At 40.9% G+C, this 21,905-nt stretch overlaps 1 protein-coding gene across 2 annotated transcripts in view; it reads right to left on the bottom strand.

Annotated features, from left to right (window-relative positions):
- Positions 1 to 21,905, bottom strand: part of reln (reelin) — a 110,522-nt gene that overhangs the window by 55,780 nt on the left and 32,837 nt on the right. For both annotated transcript variants that reach the window (XM_061823378.1, XM_061823379.1), the window contains exon 3: positions 9,642 to 9,780. In XM_061823378.1, the coding sequence (XP_061679362.1) occupies positions 9,642 to 9,780 (139 nt within the window). The remainder of the gene's footprint in view (positions 1 to 9,641; positions 9,781 to 21,905) is intronic.

The raw sequence follows: 21,905 nt of genomic DNA on the forward strand, positions 1-21,905 counted from the left end.
TGATAGAGAAGGTTTGAGATTTGTTTAGGGGAAACAGATCGGGTTTTGACGGTCTCGTCTCTCAAAGCCCATAGTCTGCGCTCAAATATGTATCGTGTATGGGGTATTAACTGACACACACGCACACACATGCATACACACACACAGACTCCAAGGCATATATGAGCTTTAAACGTGTATGCAGATGGACAGCCTGTCAGTCAAAGAACTCCCTAAAGGGCCTGGACTGGGTAATTACGAAGCGTGTCTTCCATGTTAGATTACATGTTGCTGTCGGCCATAAGCACATCCCTCAGGAGCCACTTTGCCAGCTTTCTTCACTTAGACATACACACACACACTAACCATTAGGCATGCCCACTACAACTGATTTATTCTCAAATTGTTGAACATTTTCAAAGAACATACACAGCGCGCGTGCACATTTGCATACATGCATAAACTCTCCTTGAATATCAGACGATGCAAAGACTTACTTATCCTCCCTGTACTCAAAACAGTTCAACTTTGTTATTCATCACTACCACCATCACCATCATATTCCAAAAGCTATGAGTTATGGCCATGAAAATGAGAATTTAGTGTATTTAGAAAAGCTGTACCAACAAAACACACCCTAACTGGTTGATTTATGTTGCACGGTGGCGACCAGCTGCGGTTATGGCGCCAAAGGGAGAATTAGATAGAGCACAACAGACACAGACTGCAGTACCAAACAGAATGACTTACAGGGCTTCGATCCAGATTATTTGTGAATATTAGACTTGTACCATTTCATTCATGTTCTGATTCAAATCCATCAAAATTAATTGCAAATCCAAAATTGATAAATTTGTTAATCTAGGGACAAAATTGCATTGATGCCTATCCCAGCTGACAACGGGCACGAGGCAGGGTACACCCTGAACTGGTTGCCAGGCAATCGCACGGCACATCGAGACATACAGCCGCACTCACAATCACACCTAGGGGCAATTTAGAGCGTCCAATTCATGTTGCATGTTTTTGGGGTGTGGAGGAAACTGGAGTGCCCGGAGAAAACCCACGCAGGCACGGGGAGAATGTGCAAACTCCACACAGGCAAGTCCAGGATCGAACCCGGGACCTCAGAACTGCGAGGCCAACACCTTCCAGCTGACCAACATGCCGCCCGTGTAGAAAATAACCACGTCTAATGTTTTACTTTTTCTCAACACAAAATCATTCACAAGCTTTGAAGCTGAAATTCAAGGGAAAATAAATCATTATATTTGGGATATAGGTCTTATGTGTATGTTTTAATTTTCCTTGCCTTGTACATGTTACTCACATGTTCTTTTTTTCAAATAAATTATTAAACCCCTGGTATAATGTTGAGTATTTCTGTCACATAAACCATTTAAATTATATTTTCTTTTTTACATCCAAGAAAAAAAATGATTGGGTCGATGAAAAATAGCAATGGGTTTTCTGTAATTTCATCACTATCACCATGGTCGGACATGCTTGAGAAGCTGCAGCGGGTAGTGGAGCCAGATTCAGCCCCTCCTTTCCAGCCCGCTAAATTAATTGTGAAGGGCTCCTGGAGCTCATGTAAATCTAATGGGGCTCAACAGAGGAAGAGCTTTGGGAGTTATTTGGCACATTACTTGCCTGTTAACACAGGTCGTTGAGTGTTACAGCTCCAAAGAGGCAGCAAACAAAAAAAGCACCGTATCGAAGTAATTGTCAGGGTTAGAGAAAGGTGGGACAAAATGAATGCAAACATTGAGGAGGTTCCGCTTTTGTGTCTGAAATGCGTGCTGCTTAAAGGTCAGACTAGGACTTGTCTCCCATGTGTGACTTGGAAAAAGCGGGGCTCTTATTCCCCAGCGCCATTCTCTCTTTTTTTAAATCTTTAAATTCATATATCCCAGCAGGTGGGAATGCCACCTCCTGGCAAGACCGCGTGATGTTGGCGCCGCGTGCATGAGATCAGGACGCTTTTGCTACAGTGTTCTTCACAACATTGAGAAGTAATATGCATGGATCTGTTGAAGTGTTCTTGGTGTATATGCACAATTACAAGGATGAAAATAGAAATCCCCTGAGATTGTACAAAACGGAATTTCCCTATAAAGTTTTGAAAAAAAAAAAAAAAGAACCATAAAAACACCAGTTCTCTATATCGAGCGGGACATAACCAACCTCACTTCATCGAACATCATTTCTTTTCCAAAAGAGTTGCAGTCAAGGAAGCACAGTGGATGAGTGGTTAGCACAACTGTATCCCAATTCTTGAGGTTTAAGATTCCAATCTGGTCTTAGGCCTTCCTGCTTGGAGATTGTTTTACGTTCTGCCTGAGCTTTTGTGGGTTTTCTAATAGTACTCCAGCAACCTTCAACATTATAAATCATTGTTCAATAAAACGAAAAGCCAATCATTGAAATAAAAATGATTTGACTGTGAATGTTTTTTTTTTGTAGGCAACCTGTGAATGACTGGCAACCACTCAAGTGGTGTAGCGAAAGTCAGCTGGACACGCTCCAGCCAAATCAATAGAAATGGATGGCTAGACAGAACCAAGACCTCACATGAGAGTTCAGAATATCGTGCAAGACCTCATCATACTTCATAAGGCCTCTGCCTAGCGTGCTTTCAAGGGATAACTCAAAATTTTGCTTTATCTTTGGCTTTTCTCCACACCTATTTCAATACTATTAGAGAATACGTTGCCGTGGTCAGTGTGCAGGCAAAGCATTCATGGTTTGAATATTTTATGAGGCGGCACAGTGGAGCGACTGGTTAGAGCATCTGCCTCTCAGTTGTGAAGACTGGAGGTTATATTCTCGGCTCCGCTTATGTGGGTTTTCTCTGGGCACTCCGATTTCCTCCTGCATCCCAAACACAAGCATTAAATAGAGACTCTAAACTGCCCATAAGTGTGATTGTGAGTGGGAATGGTTGTTTGTCTCCATGTGCCCTGCGATTGGCGAGCAACCAGTTTAGGGTGTACCCCGCCTCCTGCCCGATAATAGCTGGGATAAGCTCCAGCACTCCCATGACCCTTGTGACGAGAAGCTCCTCAGAAAAGGAAAAAGGAAAGGAAAAGGTGTTTTAAATTTGGGACACTTAGATCTTTTACAAGATCTCAGTTGTATTTATTTTTTTCTTATTACAAACACATATCACTTCTGTTTCTAGTGTGTTTTATATTTTATCCTATTTTAGTTTTTTTTTTTTTCCTCAATACATGTCTATATCTGTATTTTACTGCTCTCTGTCTTCTTTGTCTTTGTTTGCTGGAACACACAATTTTCCTCCTTGGTGGATGATAAAGAATTATTCCATTCCATTCTATTCTATGCAAATATGTTTCATCATTGGTTATTAATCCTGTAATCTGGAAACTGTGTTTTTTATTGTTGGGTTGTTTGGGTTTCTGGCACAATCAAAATGAAACAACCACGCAAATCCATTGTTGACTGTGTCTATCTGTTTGTGTTTGCCAATGTGTCCATGCGCCACATTTGTACAGCGTATGAACTGCAGCATCAACAAGTTAAAATAGTTCTGCAAAAATAAGCAAGCAGCCCAGCGGAGCCCTGCTTTGCAAGTGTAGAGCAAGAGAGCCACCACCGAAGTGCAGGAGATGGCCAAAGGGCAGCCGATCAGCTCACAAAATCGAATGCAAACTCCACATCGGCCCAGCAGTATGTGAGGCAGTACAGGGGCTGCCCCTTGAACGGGCTGATTTCAGTAATACAAAAAAAAATAAATACATGAGGTTGTCAGGTTAAGAGGTTGACTTAATGTTACACTTGACCATCAAGAATGGTAAAATATTACTTGTATTGTTCACAGGTTTCATGATCGCAGCAGATTGACTCAGAAAGGGATTAATTAAATGTAATTCCTCTGGGAAATTTTAGTAAGTCTTAAAAGCAATTGTCCCGGATCATTTTTGCATCTTCAACAAGATTACCTTTGACAATCGGTCATGTTTGATAGCACAGTATCTACTGTGGATTTGTCACCTGAGGTTTTAATGAAGGGGGGAGCTTGTTAACCAGCGATCTTCTGTTGATATTTACTGGGTTATAGATAAGGGTACATGGAAATCAATAACCAAGGCTATCACCAGTCACAATTAAGTGTGAGATATGTCATCTGTCAGTTTGAAGTCTGAACTCTGACCCCTCATAGTAATGAGAAGCTGTCAATTTTCAGTCTGTCAACATCCCGGAGTCGATAGAGAGAAGAGATTACTCACACATTAAACCGAAAGGTGAAATTGATACATACATTAACTGTGCATTTGATTCCGGATTAAGATGCTGTACGTAAAAGAATGCCATTTTCTCTGTCATCGACACACACATAGAGACACAGTAGTGATTGCCTGCACGGTGCAAGTGGAATAAAGCTGCTCAGAAAGAAGCAGACACAGCAAAATGTATCAACATTCAACAGAACAAACTATGAACCATTTCCACCTTTGTGCTGTGCAGACGAGCCACTTTAACAGCACTGCGCCCATCACATCACTGCACAAAGAATAAAACGGGGGTCACTGTTGTTTTTTTGTGACTTGGCTAAAGTGCAGCGGCATCCTTGGTCATAATTGAACTTCTTATTGTTATTGAATTATATAATCTGTAATCTAAATTCCGTAAAACTAGAACGATCGTATCCATCTTTAAAACTAGGTGCTAAATACAATTGACTTGTAAAAGTAGTTTGAGATGAAATAGTGTGAGTTGTGTACGTGTACTTCTTGTTCATCTTGCCGCTCTCCTCCAAGGCTGCAAGCAATTTACAGCCCTGTAGAAAATGAGTTCTTCTGGATGTTCATGTCACTGCACTCCATCATGCTCCTCGCAGTGATGTGTTGCCACCAACCTTCCCACAATATCAGCCATAAAAACGCTCCACAGCCACATTTTAATGCAGTGACAGCCCGGCTTTGGCCTTTTGAAGGACACGGGGTGTCTGTGGCTTTAATTCAAACACTCACGGACACTGCATAGACACTCAATCAGAGCTCAAGCGCTACAGGCAAGGGCAGGATATGATCAAGTGTAATTTGGGTTTCACCCAGGGGACCTTTTTTTCTTTTTTCTTTTTAACAATTTGAGCTCATTCTCATCCCAGGTTGTCAAAGACCAATGGCTTGCCACTGACTCTGTATCTGAACAGATGTACAAAGCTTTTAGCTTTTCGCTGACGCAATGACCTGAAACAAACCCTAAAATGCCCAAACTTATTTTTCACTGTGACTACATTCACACACAAAACACATTGAAAGAAATTCCCTCTTAATAAAAACAAAACGTGATATTTCACTTCCCTATTACTTCAGAGAAAAAGTTTTGAAGGAGGGTTTCCGTTCACTTGTGGAACTTGGTTGTGTGTAACTGTTTTGTAGTTTTTTGTACAGGAGGTCCTTGTTTTACGATGGAGTTCTCCAATTTCTTCTTAAAGGGGAATTCTGGTGGTTTGCATTAACAGTATATCCAACAGGTCATGTAATGTGTGTTCTTTCTTGACAATGTGATGTTAAATCCTTTCTCATTTAATAGTGTTTTGAGAAGACTTTTAATCGACAATTATGAATTTTCAGGGGCACTGCCACTTTCACGAGTCACATGACCTACGACATTTTACGTGCCGTTCCAAATGCTCGATTCCATGGGACACCATCATGCCCAGCGCTGATTTCTTAGATTTATCCTCATCTGATGAAGAAATAGCAGTATCGGTTGATCGGGAAGACTTTCGTCTTTGCGATTTCCCGAAAATGGCAGTGCCCCTGAAAATTCACAATTTTTGATAAAAATCTTCTCAAAACACTATTAAATGATAGAGGATTTAACATCACATTGTCAAGATAGAGTACATATGACCTATTGGATACATTGTTCGTGCAAACCACCAGAATTCCCCTTTAAGTCGGAATGTTGCCTAGTCTATCAGTAATATATGCTATCGCGGTACTAAAGTCATAATTACGACACGTATTTATACAAAAACATCCATCCATCAATCCATTATCTGGACTGATTTTCCACACAAGGTATCATCAAGCGAGAGGATGGTTACACCCTGAACTGGTCGCCGGCCAATCACAGTGCACATACAGACGAACAACGCTTCGCACTCACATGCAGTCCTGTGGGCAGATTAGATTATTCAATCAACCTACTGCATATGCATAAGGAAGAAAACCGGGGTTTCGGGAGAAAACACGCAGGCACATGGAGAACAATGGTTTCCTCCTACATTCCGAAAACATGCATTACTTGGAGATTCTAAATTGCCCATAGGTGTGAAGAGTCCTTTGTTTCCATGTACCCTGCGATTGGCTGGCAACCACTACAGGATGCACCGGACCTCTTGATCGAAGATAACTGCGATAGGCTCCAGCAATCCCGCGACCCTTGTGAGGACAAGCAGCGCAGGATAATGGATGGATGGATCACACTACACGATGACAGACATTTAAGCACACCCTTCCTACTATTTATAAACCCAAACCTCTTTTGCATATCAACGGAGTCCCCTATCTTGAATAACACAATACATCACAATAACCGATCAAGCTATTCAGTGAATTGTGGCACCAAAGGATAAAGCATTTTCAGGGTGTAGGTAGAGCCTGCTAGATAACAGGAGCAATAGAAATGGGCCGAGTAATGAAAACTAAGTACTGTATCTCGCAAATGTGCCGGATAACCAGTGGTGGAGCCAAAGCACTCAATTCTTATATAGCTGGGAGGGATGACAATTGCTACAAACTCAAGTTGATACCTCGGCTTTGTTAGAAAAATCTGGAAGACGAAAATGTAGAAAAACAGTTTCATATCTCCATAGCTGTGTACTTCAAAGTTCTCATTCTTTTAAGCAATTATTTCAAAGATAAAGATTTAGAAACAAATCTCAGAATTTCCTTCACAGGGTCTTTAATGCAAGACAAAATGTCATAGATAACCTCATTGCGAACATTCATGCAGCAGGGTTATAATGCATAAAGAAACAGATATTTTACCCAAACAGTGCATCAACACATTAAAATATAAGATTACTCATGGCCATACAATCTTTATACTCTGGGGGAAAAAATACTGTTACTACACTATACAGAGTCACAATAGTTGTGGAACCTTTCTTTTTGTGAATGGCTGTATAATACTGTCCCATGTGGCTAATTCATGCACAGCACCAAGAGTTGCAATTAATCAGAACTTATATACAAGCTGTTAAACCATTGATATTCTATTTAATTACATTATTACTCCATGTTTTTATAGTGTAATCTACACTTTTATTGAGCGCAATAGTTCTGATTGAAAAACACATGACCCAATTTTTTGTTGGATCTTTTGGGGAGGCTCTCACGGATTAATGGCTTTTCCATTCATTTCAAGCCACAAGACACCAGGGAAGAACAGGAAAAAATTAATTTACATGACGATTCCTTTAAATGTTTATCTGGCTGTTCCAGCAAATCTCTGAACTCACTCTGTTTCCTTTAAAATGATCGTTATCACGATTGAAACTTTCGGGACACGACACTTTTTTTTTTCTCCTACCAATGACAATTCAAAATAACATTTGATTAAAGTTTTCATAAAGTCTGAGAGAGGTGTCATGCCACCAGAAAAAGCCACAAAATTGTCAATTCAGTATTGGAAATGTGTGCCCAACGACTGACTGGCGACAAGTTCTGGGTAGTCCACCTTTCGTCTGAAGTCAGCTGCGATAACGCCCCCGCGTCCCACGACACTAACCGGGATAAGCGGTGTTGACAGTGGATGGATCAGTATTTGAAATGACCACAAAGCCGCCAAGGTTGCCTGTTGAGGGTCGCATCAGTGATCACCAGGGACGTGTCATTGAGGGATACAATTTACTGGGCCAGATGGGAGCTATGAACTCGAACATTAGTGTGCATTGGTTTGAGCGGAACTGGCTAACTTTGATAAGGTCAATCGCGGGGCGGGGGCCCCTGCTCTCAAGCAGTTGTGGCCCTCTGTCATCAGCAGTGATATGCCACCGCTTTGTGACACACAGCTAACAATACAGACAAACACAAAAATACCATCCTCATAAGCCGACACATGCTCATCAGTAAATGTGTGTGCTGGCAGACACAAAAATCCAGTAAATCTGTTTGGCTTAGTGAATATTGTCTAAATATCAGCTCAGCTTCACCAAATTCCCTCGTTGAATCTTTTTTTTTTTTTTCAGTCTCACCATAAAAGTCTCTGTCAGACGGTTTGCATTCATTCTGAGTTTCGTGATTACTGCCAAAATGCTTCATTCTGTTGAGGTTTTAGTGGAACACTGATGTGCAGTTGGCTGGTTTATCTTTTACAAGATGAAAACTGCTTAGAAAGACAGGAAAAGATTTGGCATTTAGTTTATGAAGACTCTATCATTAACAGGCAGTTGACAGTCATACGTTTGTATGATTTTTATCTGCACTTGAATTTCTCTCGTCTGACTGATTACATTTTGGTTTCTTGATGGTTTCAATCCAGTTTACATGGGCACTTGACTGGGCTTACTTTGTTAAATCCAAGCTTTTTCAGCACAAGCAGCCAATTACTTCTGACAAACAAAACGCACGTGGCTTTCATCAACAACAAGCCTACTGAAGCCAGTACATGTTGGTGTTTATCAACACACAGGATGATAATTATTCTAATTTCTCAAGTCTAACATGCTACTGAGTATAATATACAACCCCCAAGATCGTAATTTGGCGGTTGACTTTTTCTTCTATCCATATAATATATAACATGTACCCCAAAATTGTTGGTATCTGTGCAAAAAGAATTATTAGTATGAAGCATAATTTAATAATACACTGTTATAATAAGATGATAATTTGGGTTTTTTTTCTAATAATTTTATTGGGTTTGTTTTTCCAAATCTTTTTTCCCCCTTTCTTAAATCAAGTGGCAATGCTTACTTTTGCACACAGGCCAAACAAAACGAAAGTGGAATATGCATGCCTTTCTCCCAGCACATGCGCTTACGACACTGATACTTCTGTCAACAGAAACAGTTACTTAGTCTTAATTATGTACATTAGACCAGAATTATAAAATACATAGACGTATGCTATATAATATTACAGCCTGGAATTGGGAAGAGCCCAGTCTAGGGTGTACCGTGCTGTTTTCTCCAGTACAAACACTAAAGGAAACTTCCCTGCATGTTGGACCTCTACTGGAACCTCTTCACTTAACTTGCTAATCAGGTGGTGGCCAACTCCAAGTACTCCTTCACAAATATGGGACCTTAGAAGGAACAGAGCATTTGTGGTGGCATCTCGAGATCTTACAGAAAGCACTAATGGTTGAATTTTAGAGAATAGCAGATCTCCAGTTAAGTTTTGTATTTTACCCCAATGCACTTCAACTGAGTGTATAGCTTGCTTAGCATCTAGTTTGCGCTCCAGAACAAAGAACAAACATCCTTGCCATCAGCTTACAAAGTATTCTTACAGCCACTGAGTCAAAACAGGGCCAGACAACTGTCTGCCTGTCTGGGGGCATGTTCACATTTGAACAAAACTTGCTACTCATTTGACAGACATCACTCAGCCTTTGAAAAAAAAAAAAAAAAACACGCATACACACAAAGATGGTACAGTCCACAAAAGGTGACTTACAAGAAGTTGACGCAGCCGGTGCCGGGCGGTGGGGCGATCCAGACAAAGCTGAAACTTGTGGAGGGCTGGTGGCTCACATGGGAGGCGACCACACTGCAGACAAACTGGGTGCCGCTAAACTGACGCTCTGGCATCATACCTGGAAGAAACACACCAAGACCGTCATCATAGTGTTGCAGCGCTTTGGGTTTTAACAGAATGTCCAAGCACAACCTCTGTACCTGGAGCTGTCCATTATGGAACGAGCCCACTAAGATTTTTTTTCAATTCAATGCAGTTGAATATAACACAAAGTAATGGTTAAAAAAAACTTAACCAGCCACATCCTGGGAACAACATATGCAGTACTGCAGACCTTGAAGACCTCAGTGGGGTACACTGCACAGTACTTTGTTGAACTAGTTTGTGCAGCATCACGTGGCACAATAAAGCACGCAGTAAACAAACTGCTGTATGTTTTCATTTGATTGTCGTATATTCATGGCCTGGCCATATTTTATATACACATATGTACACGTGCATATATTACACATGTATTTATGAACTGTGATAACTTGAGGAACATAATCAATTATGACTGAAAATGTATGCAAATCTCTTCCAAATAGACAGAATTGGACAATATCGAATCAGTATGAGAAAAAACATTTTTTTTGGGGGGGGTGGCTTTAGTACTTGAGGTATGAGACAACCGATAGCTGAAAACAAGAACAAGGGGAAAATGTCTTTTGTATCTAGTTATTGTTGGCCTCAGTCAGTGGCTGACCTACACCAAGGGATGTTTTTCTATCTCCTAGCAACCCCCAAGTATTGAATTTTTTTCCCATTCACCCTTCCAGATAATCCAAATGTTCTTCTGTGCCTTCTCTTTCATTTCCTCTTTCACTGAGTCACAAGCACAACTTTTTCCCTCTCTAGGCCACCTGACGTAATACTCTTCTTATTCATGAGGGCCCATGTTCACCTTGGATCGCACTGGAGAAATTACATCATGTACATAATCTTCATATCACAGAGGGCAAAGGCGCAACAATGTCTTATTCATCAATGGCTGTACAGCCATTAAAAGAGCTTTCATATTTTACTTACCTAAATGGTTTTCGAGTGTCAACAGGGAGGACTCTGGGCTTTGCAGTATATATACTAAATACTGTCTACTAGTACTACTAAATATACTGTCATTATATGTAAGTCATTCATCTGCAAAGATAATTGTGTGATAATTCTGGAAATTAACCCATCTTCTTACAATACTTGGTCACCAATTGTAAGCCAGTTTGTGCGCACAGCAAACATCGCAGTTTAAAATAATTAAGAGTTACCATTCTCACCTGCACCAGTCATAACTCAACACACTGAGACCATAATCATTCTCATGACAAGATGAATAACGCTGAAGCTGTAATATCCCTTAGATCACCGTGCAAATCATTATGCAAAATTGCGTCTGTGCAGTCGACAACAAATGACTTAAAGGGAAATCATTTTAGCCATTGCTGCCCATAATAATGTTGACCCCACCGTCTATGTACATAAATAATGTGATGCTGACAGCACTATAAATGTTCCAATTCAACACAGCCAGTTGCACGTGAGTCTGTGTGCCTTCCATTCATTAGCCCGCTAGCCATCTTAACTTTTCTGTGCAAAGAGGACCAAACTCTAAAGTTAATCGCTGTAAATGTATGTGAATGTGCACGAATATTTGGGAGGGCAGTATCTTGTAAAGTCGCACAAAACCTTAAACTTATAGTTCAAACTGATGTCACGCAAGACATCACACAAGATGTAGCATATTTTTGTTATCGTTGGCATGTGTTCATGCTCATTTTTACACTCATGCACTGGTTTTAAGAATTGACTGAAATGGAGTCAAGCATATCTGCAATGTTTGTTGCTTTGCTTTGAGTTCCTCATCTGTCTTTAAAGATTTTTATCAGTTCAAAAAGGTTTAATTAATGTTTACACCTGTGGACTGTCAACAATGTTGAGAAATTACTTAAAACATTGCCTGTACAGTTATACTAGCTCTGCCTCATGGTGACATTTTGACCAAGGAATGACATATTTCTAGTATTTTCTAATGGAAGGAATGTTTAATTTTGTTTTTCAAAATAATACAAATACTGTATAAACAAATTACAGTTTAACTAGTGTCCTAGCGTCAGCTGTGTTCAAGCCTGTTCAACACTGTACAATTTACGTGAAATGGCCAACTCATTAATCTAATGTATGCTCGCATTTTGAACATTGAGCAATGCCTTTGATTGGGAGAATGTTTGCCTATAAAGACTCCGTCATTCCATCTATATGTCAAACTGGTTGTCATGGCGACAATGACATCAAATGTGGCAAGTCAGTGGTTTTCCTACATATCCTTTGTGTTTGTGATTTGATGATATTCACTTCATTTGTGTTTCTATAAACCCATAAACAAGCGACTTTTTTCACACGCTTTTACACGACTGCGGCCTATGTATGTACCAAATGGGATTTCCTTTACAAATGTACTGGGTGAGGCTTATAACCAGGTGCGCTCTGTAGGCTGGGAAAAAAACGGTAGTCTCTCCCTATTGGAAAGAGATTACAGAAGCAGAAACTGAGATATGTTTATAAAATACATGATAATGCTTGAAATCTGTCGCATCTTTACCACTCCTATGCACATCTTGATTTAAACAAAATGATCTTTTTAAAATGATTTACTTACTGTAATAAGGACAAGGACTCTAGAAAATGGTTGAACGTTAGAGCAGTGAGACAAGTGGGCAATTGTCCCACAGAAGTGGGCGTAAAAGCCCCTCCAGAACCACTTGAATTACAGCGATGTTCACTTAATATTGTTGAAAATTATTACATGGGATGAAGCCCTTGAGATACAACACTTTGTTTGCAAGGGAGTCCCAAATATTTAACATATGTGATTCTACGCCAGCACATGTGCCATGGGATTTACGACCTGTGGGTAAGCACCACTTTTCCCATACAAAGAAGCGTATAATGACACACTTACCGATAATCACCTCGGTTACAACCTCTCAGTGTACGGCCACAATTCACTCTTAAACTGACTCAGAAAAAAAACCAAAATAAAGGCATACTACTGTCAAGGATTTTGCAATTATGATCCTGTCAGTATCCTGTGTTTACAGTTAACGGCCACTCTGGGAGACACACAATGAAACACAAGTGAATATTTCTTACTTTTAACCTGAAAGTGGCACTTAATTTATCACTTGAGGCAAAAAATTGTAGCACTCTGGAGAAAATATTAGCTTTCACGTATTGACTTTTAGTACATAGGTTTGATATTAAAACTGGTTTTAAAGGACCTCAAGTCAAATGCTGTCTTTAACCATCCATCCATTTTCCAAGCTGCTTATCCTCATAGGGGTCACGGGACTGCTGAAGCCTATCCCAGCTAACTTCAGGCGAAAGGCGCACTACAACCTTAACTGCTCACCAGGTACGTCCCGATAAACGAAGAATTGAGCGCACGTGTTGGAGCAGCTGACCCCTTCCTGTTCATGCCCTTATTTCAATGAACCCTACACCCAAAATCCCGTTCTCTGCATGATCAGGAAAAAAAAAGGAAAATGAGCAAGGTATCAAAACAAAAAAATCTGAATGTGAAGTTGCTCAATGAAGTGGAGGTGCACAAGAAAATCCTCGTTTGGCACGCCATCCTCCAGCATTACCAACACGCGAAAGAGGAGTGAATGGGACAGCATGTGTTCAGGCATTAAGGTGGATGTGAACCACAGGACAACTGCCTACCACCAAAGAATCCCTAAAACAGGCTGAAGAACCGACGCCAAGGGCCTCACCCAATTCGAGGAGAGAGTCCCTGCAAACATCGTGTGACACTACTCTCTCATATGGCAGAGTCTGATCACCCCCAAGGTGAAGATTTTCATAGCTCACCACAAAAGTCTCAAACAGTAACCTACACTCAGCCCTATGAAATCAGGGGTGATGCGTAAAATATATGTGCTATCTGTAATAAATCTTTGAATTCAAATAAAAGCATATCAGCATGTTCAGGATGACATAAAAACTTTTCTCTGATTACTCGATTTATCATTTGAATACACAGGAGCGGCCATGCATTAGCAAACCACGCTCTTCGTGTTCAGGGCATTCGTCAACATCTATAGTCTCACAGACGAGGAAGATTGGTCCACGGTTCCTACAGTCTCCTCTGGCATACCCAGCGTTTTCCACGCACCACAACAGGCTGCTGCTGCCTGCCTGTTTCCTCACACGTGCACACTGATGAGTCCTTTGATTTCATTTAATTTGAACTTGTTCATCGGTTGCACATGAACAAAATGTGTTAAAATGACACGATTTATCTCCTCGGGATAAAAAAAAAAAAAAGAAAAAAAGTCATTTTGACACAATCATGTGCAACCGATGTACATGATCAAATTAAAGCCCAAGTGTCATCCCTATAAATATTCTAAAATAGTTATTGTAATTAAAAATATATTATTATTTATTATTCACTATCTATACGAAAAAATTAATGTGAGCGGAGAGCGCGTCATCCATGCGCAAAGTTGCAGAAGTGTCATTGTACGATATCCAAGTGGTCGCCATATTGGCTGCATCCTCTGTCCGTGACGTCACCCGGACATTCGCCAATGAAAACACGCGGTGCACCCTAACTATGGGAGACAAACACGCCCCTTCTGACACGGAAGCTCTTTTTGAAAAGGAGAACACCACACAACAGAGTGAATTTACCGGGTCAATAATACACTATTGTTTCGAGCCCTCGGGGCAATATTACACTATTGTTTCGAGCCATATTCAGATGATATGCGATCACAGCCAAACCGCATCCCCGTCTGATCCACTTCCGCGGCGGAGATGAGCCATCGCGGCTCATCGCAGCCGGCCAGTGTGGCTTATGATGGAGCCAAGCGGTGCTGCTTTAGGGGGTTGTTCATAGACGCCGCAGTACGCGATGAACAACACAGTCAAGCCGGGGCGCTTTACAGCACGCATGCGGCTGAGTGACACATTCTCGGCTGGGCTCTTCAGAGCTGCCTCTGTCCGCAAAGCCCGACACGCAGTCTTCGCAGAAGCCGTGACCGCTGAACGCGCGCCTCAGCCAGTGTGGCTGATTTTCGGCGCCGTGGTGACATATAATGGAGCCGAGCCGTGCTGCTTTTAGGGGGATGTTCATAGCCGCCGCAGTACTCGATGAACACCGTCGAGCCGGGGTGCATTACTGCGCGTACGCGACTGAGTGAGGCATTCTTGGCTGGGTTCTTCAGATTCGCCGCCGTCCGCGCAGCAGCCCGACCCCGTCCGACGCGCACATCGACATATTTCGTACGCGGATTTTTTGTTATGTTATGAGAGACCGATTATGTGGTCTGCCCCAAACTATTATTTTTTTTAGTAGCTGTTTACACACCTACCTGTTATTTGGAGCCAACGAAGCTCTTGTCGTCTGCACCCATTTTTCACAACGAACGGGGTCTCTTGCAAACTTATGAAGGGTAAATCCATTCTCCCAAGTGGTCAATCAATGTCGGAGGTAAAACTAATGGAAACAAATGAGTCCACTTGGGGGCGCCACTGTGCTTTATGTCACTTCCTCCTTCTTCTCGAATACAAATCCCTCGAGAGGATTTTCATGGTGGGAGTTACAAAAAGCTGTATATGTTAAAATCATGTTTTGTAGTGAAAAAAATGCATGGGCCCAGATTGGCTGACGTTTTTTCATTAATAACATACCTTTCATGACAGTAGCCCTTTAAGTAAATTAAATTAAAAGTAGGGCGTCACGGTGGATCAGCTGGTAAAGCCTCACAGTTCTGAGGACCCGGGTTCAATCCCAGCCCGGCCTGTGTGGAGTTTGCATCTTGTCCCCGTGCCTGCATGGGTTTCCTCCGGGGATTCCGGTTTCCTCCCACATCCGAAAAAAACCATGCAACATTAATTGGACATTCTAAATTGCCCCTAGATGTGATTGTGAGTGCGACTGTTTGTCTCTATGTGCCCTGCAATTGACTGGCGACCAGTTCAGCGTGTACCCCGTCTCCTGCCCGTTGACAGCTGGGATAGGCTCCAGCACTCCCCGCTACCCTCGTGAGGACAAGCGGGAAAGAAAATGGATAGATAGAATTTAAAAGTAAGGTTTTCGTGCATATGCTGGAGTCACAAAAAAAGATTATGAGCGCAATAGATGGCAAAGCACCAACATCTGCAGAAACACGAGTACGCCGGCCATGAAGTTGGCGTGAGGCACCGCACATTTCCAGTCATTTACATCTTTATAAATCTGAACTTTGCCGTGAAAAAGAATGGACGTCACGGTCTTGTGCATATGCACCTTTTGTACATGGGGCCTCTGGACACACAACACACAAAATTTCTATTCCCATTGGAAAAATACACTTGGCCATAAAATGCAAAAAAGCAAACAAGTCATCTTTCATGTTGAGGAAGAAAAGATCAAAAAAAGATTACTCAATCTAAATCCAAACAGCAAATGTTTCGGTTCAGCAATAAACTTTGGAGAGCCGACACTCTTTGCTCCAGATGAGCAAAGGAGACAAAAGCGTTTTCATCGCTGTAAAATGCAAATATGTAACAATGCACTCAGGCCCTGTGCCGATACCCGTGTTCATTCACTCTTCTATTCAATAACAGAGGAACATATTTCAACAACTGATGTCGAATTCTTTTGAATTTTCTTTACCCTCCAAATTCACACAAAGATGCTTTCCCAGCATTATTGTTTTTTTTTTTCAATTAATGATGATGTTCGTTCATTTCTCAGTAAATAATGCAAGAATCCTATTGCCAAAATCAGGGATATGCAAAGGATGTATATAATTTAAGCTTTCAGCTGACCTTAGAGAGGCGAATTTAAAATGTTTTTAGGGTGTGTACCCCCACCTTAGTCAATTTAACATTTGTTCAAAATGACCACAATACAATGTTTTGTGTTTGTTTTTTTTAATACAAATAATTGGATCTGAAAGTCCATTCTTCCATTTTGAAGCAAGTATCCTCATTCGGGTCACGGTGGTGCTGGCGCCGAGCTCAGAAGACCTTGGGCGAGAGGCGGGGTACCTCTTGAACTGGTCGCCCACCAGTTGCAGGTCACATCTACACAAACAACCATTCGCGCTCACATCCACACTATCGGGCAATTCTAAGTTTTTTTTTTAATTAACCTCCCATGCATGTTTTCAGAAGTGTGATCCATTTGTGCTCACGAATTGTTCATCGTGCTGCCAAAAAAAAGATTTGGATATCATCATGAAAGAATTCCCCCCCCCCCCCCAATATAACGTTTAGCAAACTAATGTTTCAATCCTGAAACACAATTCCAATGAGCACAATTTTGTGAACACTAAGATTTGCAGGTTTTAGCAGCCTGGTTATGGATAATTATGTGGTCCACCAGATTCACTTAATTTAATTTCCAGCAAATACAAATATTTACGATGAAAAGTTAAGGTTATGTTTATTGTCATGTTGGAATTTTTAAAGATCTTTGAAAATCTTTTGGGATAAAGACTCTTTTTTTTTTTCCTTCTGAAAATGCCAGGACCAACACAAATGTAATTTAGTAATGATGAACTTTTAAGGCTTATTCAATATTGTGGTTGTCGCACAAGTTAACAGGGACGCAAGACATGGGATGTGGGACTTCTTAAGTTGCGACAAAAGGATCAGGGTGCACTGTTCTGTTGTAAAGACATTTTCATCTCCGGTAAGCAAACATGCAAAAAATGAGTAGTCGGCTATGTACAGTAAAAAAAAAAAAAAAAAAAAAAAAATGCAGCAGTTCTTTAAAATTTCAGCTGTCGGGACTGGTTATTGGCAAAATACTACGAGCTGCAAATTCTTGTAATGTACCTGCTGTGGAGCAGTTTTATAATGTTTTCAACAATTTTTACGCCAGCCTCTCCGTAGGTTTTCACCTTTCACTTTTGAGGCCTCGTTGTTTTGATAGCAACCTGACGCCGCAGGTGTGGGGCTTGTGAATCACTTGTTGCGATGAACCCGTAACACAGACAGGAATCTTGGTGTTTTCTTTTAAATGCAGCTTTAGTTTTGCAAGCAGTCTGTGATCCCGCTGTTGTGTCATCGTTGTCTTGTTTACCCTTCCCAAAGAAACTATCTGGTGAACTGTTTCTGTTGCATTTTACAAGGGCTAGCTTAGATTGCCGATACAAGAAAAAGATCAGTCAACGAGTCAGGCGCAGAAACTAGGCAATGGCAAAAGTTGTTGTCTTTCAAAATAAGACACCCGAAAAAAAAACACCAATCATTTATTACTACTTTTTTGGGGGGCCGGTACAAAATGGTCTACGGACCACTGCTGTACGCGATTACATGCATCAATCCATTCCAAATGGATAAAAATGTGTACATTTTTAGAGGAACGTGGACAACTCATGTAAAATTTGGTACAAATCAGTTTCCCATCACCAATCAACAACGCCAGTCATAATTTTTCACTGTTTTCAAGTGTCAGCAGATTTTGCTTTCCCAAGCGGGCATGCTTTACTTTATCACCACTTTGGCAGTTCACGTCTGTCTTTATCCTTTTTAGCATTTGTCCTTTGTGATGCAGCATTTTCATCTTATCTCCCCCCACTATCTCACTTTGCAAAGTTGAAAAGCTTTCCACAGCCAAGCACAAATCAAGTAAACTGCATGGAGTGAGAATCTCCCTGATGGAGCAGATGGGCGATTGGTGTCTCTGCCTGGCGCGCATTCCACACTGCAAGAGCAGCAGGAGCCAGTGCACTGCCATGAGAAATCATAGTTAGAGAGAGGCGCCGTTCAAGTTAGTGTGCACAAATGCAAAATTGACACAGTAACCACCATTACACATCTGGCCAGTAAGTAATATCCAACATCATGCACTCCAGTAGCATACATATGTGTTGTTATAGACAAATGGTCACGTCTGGTATGGACTTTGTTTCTCATTCAATTTTCTGATGAAGGTTAGTATTCTGAAATATCTGAGTTGTTTTCAGATGATAGATATTTTCATTTATTGGGACACAAGCAGACATAACCGTGAGGGCTTTTATAACTATGGCTGTACACTCATAGACAAAGAGGAGTGTTGATAAAATAAATGTATTGTTAGAATATTGAATTGTTTGATTTGCAGTGAGGTTAATTTTGAAGTCACAAGTTATCCTTTTATGATAGAAATACAGACAGTTAAAGCCAGAAATGTATGTCCATCCATCAATCTTCTACCGCTTATCTGAGGTCAGGTCATGGCGGCAGTAGCTTTAGCAGGGACGCCTAGACTTCCTTTTCCCCAGCCGCTTCATCCAGCTCTTCAGGGGGGATCCCGAGGGATTCCGAGGTCATCCGAGAGACCAAGTCTCTCCAATGTGTCCTGGATCATCCCCGGAGTCTCTTTCCAGTGGGACGTGCCTAGAACACCTCACCAGAGAGGCGTCTGAGAGAGATTCGAATAAGAACCCCTCGCCACCTCATCTGGCTCTCCTCAACGTGGAGGAGCAGTGACTCTACTCTAAGCCCCTTGTAGAAAACCGAGCAAGAAGTTGACATACACACATTTCTTTTTTTTTTTGTCTCACTGTCTGAAATATGAAATGTGTGTTTTTGCACACTGTATGTAATCGTCTGGCTCCAACTGTATCTCTTGTGCTCCAGGCTCACTATATGTGTTAATGCTGTGGGTCTGCAATCCCACAGTGATATCTACACAATTCCAGAGACTAGAGAGAACAGCCCTGCCCATTATCAACTCATACTTCACAGTAATATTTCAAACCTAGTGGAGCATTCTGATTATTAAAAGGCCAGGTAATGTATGGGAATCCACCCACATGGAGGCTGAAGGATCCTGTCAACATGTTCGGTAGAGACCCATACAATGGTGACATAAATGATACATCATGCAAAGTCTGGCAGTTCCAGTAGGGTCCCCATACGCTTTTGTGCTACTGAAAAAGCCCAAGTGATCTGAGTATGGCTTTGTGTGTTCTGCTGCATTCAGTCATTCTTTAGTCTCATGGCCATGAACTCTGCTCTACCATTGGCTGGGACAGGCATCCATCTCGGCTTATGCCTCAAAGATGGCCCAGCGGTAGTGTGGCGACGGGAGGGGTGAGGAGTGAGCTTGCCAGGAAGAAGCTGTGCATTGAAGTGGGCGGTGAACGATGCCAACGGTCACCAAAATAAAAAAGGAAAGGCACATTGTGGGAAAATGTGAGTGGAGGGGCAGAAGAAAAGGACACCTGGGGTGAGATGCTTACGGTGCCTCAGCTGGCGTTTTCAGTTGAATTTCCTTGAAAGACAAACAGTACACAAACTACAATGTTGATTCATCCTGATATACACACACACTTTGAAAAGACAATAGTCAAATTAAACCCTTTCATTTAGGCTTCCAAGTCTTACGCATACGCAATACAAACAGACATAGTTAGGGATAATTCCTGGATCAGAGGTTTAGGACTCTTCAACTCCAGAACTCCAGGCAAGGGGAAATTGTACTATTTTGTACATTTTAATGCAATTGCGTTTACATATTTATGCAAGGGAAGCAAAACATTTTGGAGGAAACAGTAACTAAATCATTAAACTTGATTAAAGGTTTTAAATGTTGAGCCACAGCAAAAAACGGAATCAAATGGTTTTATGAATCCAAAATATTGAACCTTGCTAGACATTTTGATACAGTCGCAGCTCTATGCATACATATCAACAATGTCCATTTGTTTTTCTGGAGTAAAGCAGCCCCCTGTAGTCAATACTAAAACTACCACAAATGGTGCTTTTTTTTTTGGACTTCTATATGAAATGTAATGTACAACATGCAAATGAAATTTGACTTGAATACGTGAATACATTGTATAGAATGTGGTTATAATATTAAATTTCTATGGAAGCATATTGCATTCACTTGAATTAAAAATAAATATCACTTACTGTTTTTCATGAATATTTTTTTTTTTTGTGAATACTTGTTTCTATTTTTCCGAGTATTTTTTCGTTTTTTCTTGCTAATTATTTTCCTCAGTTTTTCAGTCTATTTTTCTGTCAAATAATTAGTAACACACATTGTATGATATTTTATATAGTTTGGTTTTAGAGTGGCTTTCCTTAATTGAACCTGTAAGGTAAATGTGTATGAGCAGGTTGAAAAAGTGCGAGCAGTAATCCACCATTAGTGAAAGAGTCACATGCAGATAGATCTCTTGTGTGAGTTTGATCTTTCCTGATATCTCAGAAAAAAAAAATCTGAAAAACAGGTGAGAAAAAAAATGTCAGAAAAACAGAAACTAAAATAGTGAGAAAAATAGTAGGGGCAGGGATTATGAAGATTAATGGGGTGGGGATGGTCATAAAACAGGGAAAATAATTAGAAAAACTAAGAAAAATAATTACTCCTAAAATAGATTAAAAAAGAAAGCTCTCATAAACATTATTCCATAAAACTGTTTTGTTTTGTTTTGTTTTGTTTTTTTCCAAAATGAATGCAATACCATTCAGTAAAACCAAGTACTGTCTGACAATACATTGGGCTAGAAATGCCTAAAGAATATTTGTGTCTTTTTTAATTTTAATTCAACATACCTTCCAATACTAAACAATATCAAACTAAAAAGTATAGTCCACACAGGTGCTTGCACTTACTACATCTCTGTGGAACATTATTTCAGGACCTAAAAGTCTTTTGAGCACAAATGATGAATGGCGCACAGTGAGGCTTAATAATATTCCCCGCGAACGAATGTGTCATCATTGAAACTAATGTTATTCTGAATGAAATAAAGTGTTGTTTTGGAGCTGTGCTGTGTTTGATGGATGAAGCTTTAACCTTAGCATGCAGCCATTACCATCCATCTCACCAGTCATTTACCAAACAAACATGCAAATATGGAATAAGGTACTGCATTTACTGTATTTGTATGTATCCGAGCAAGTAGAAACACAAGCGCACCACTTCTCCTTCTCTATAATGAGTAATTAAGATATCAAAGTGTGTATGTTTCTCTTTATATGACTGCATTTGAATAATCCGTCGAAGTGGAGGGTTACCGAAAGGCCACGATGGAGCGACATGCCTCGGTGTTTGCGGACGGGCTGGAGCCTGTGGCGGAGCTACCATGGGTGGTCTGCCAACTGTGAGCCCGAGGAGAAGCTTTCCACAAAGAGTGGCAAAGTCATCGAGTTGCCATTCCCCTTGTCCTTGTAGTCCTCGAGCAGCCGTTTTTCCTGCACCCGTCAATC

Source organism: Syngnathoides biaculeatus, chromosome 6, assembly GCF_019802595.1.
Source record: "Syngnathoides biaculeatus isolate LvHL_M chromosome 6, ASM1980259v1, whole genome shotgun sequence".
NCBI classification, from domain to species: Eukaryota; Metazoa; Chordata; class Actinopteri; order Syngnathiformes; family Syngnathidae; genus Syngnathoides; species Syngnathoides biaculeatus.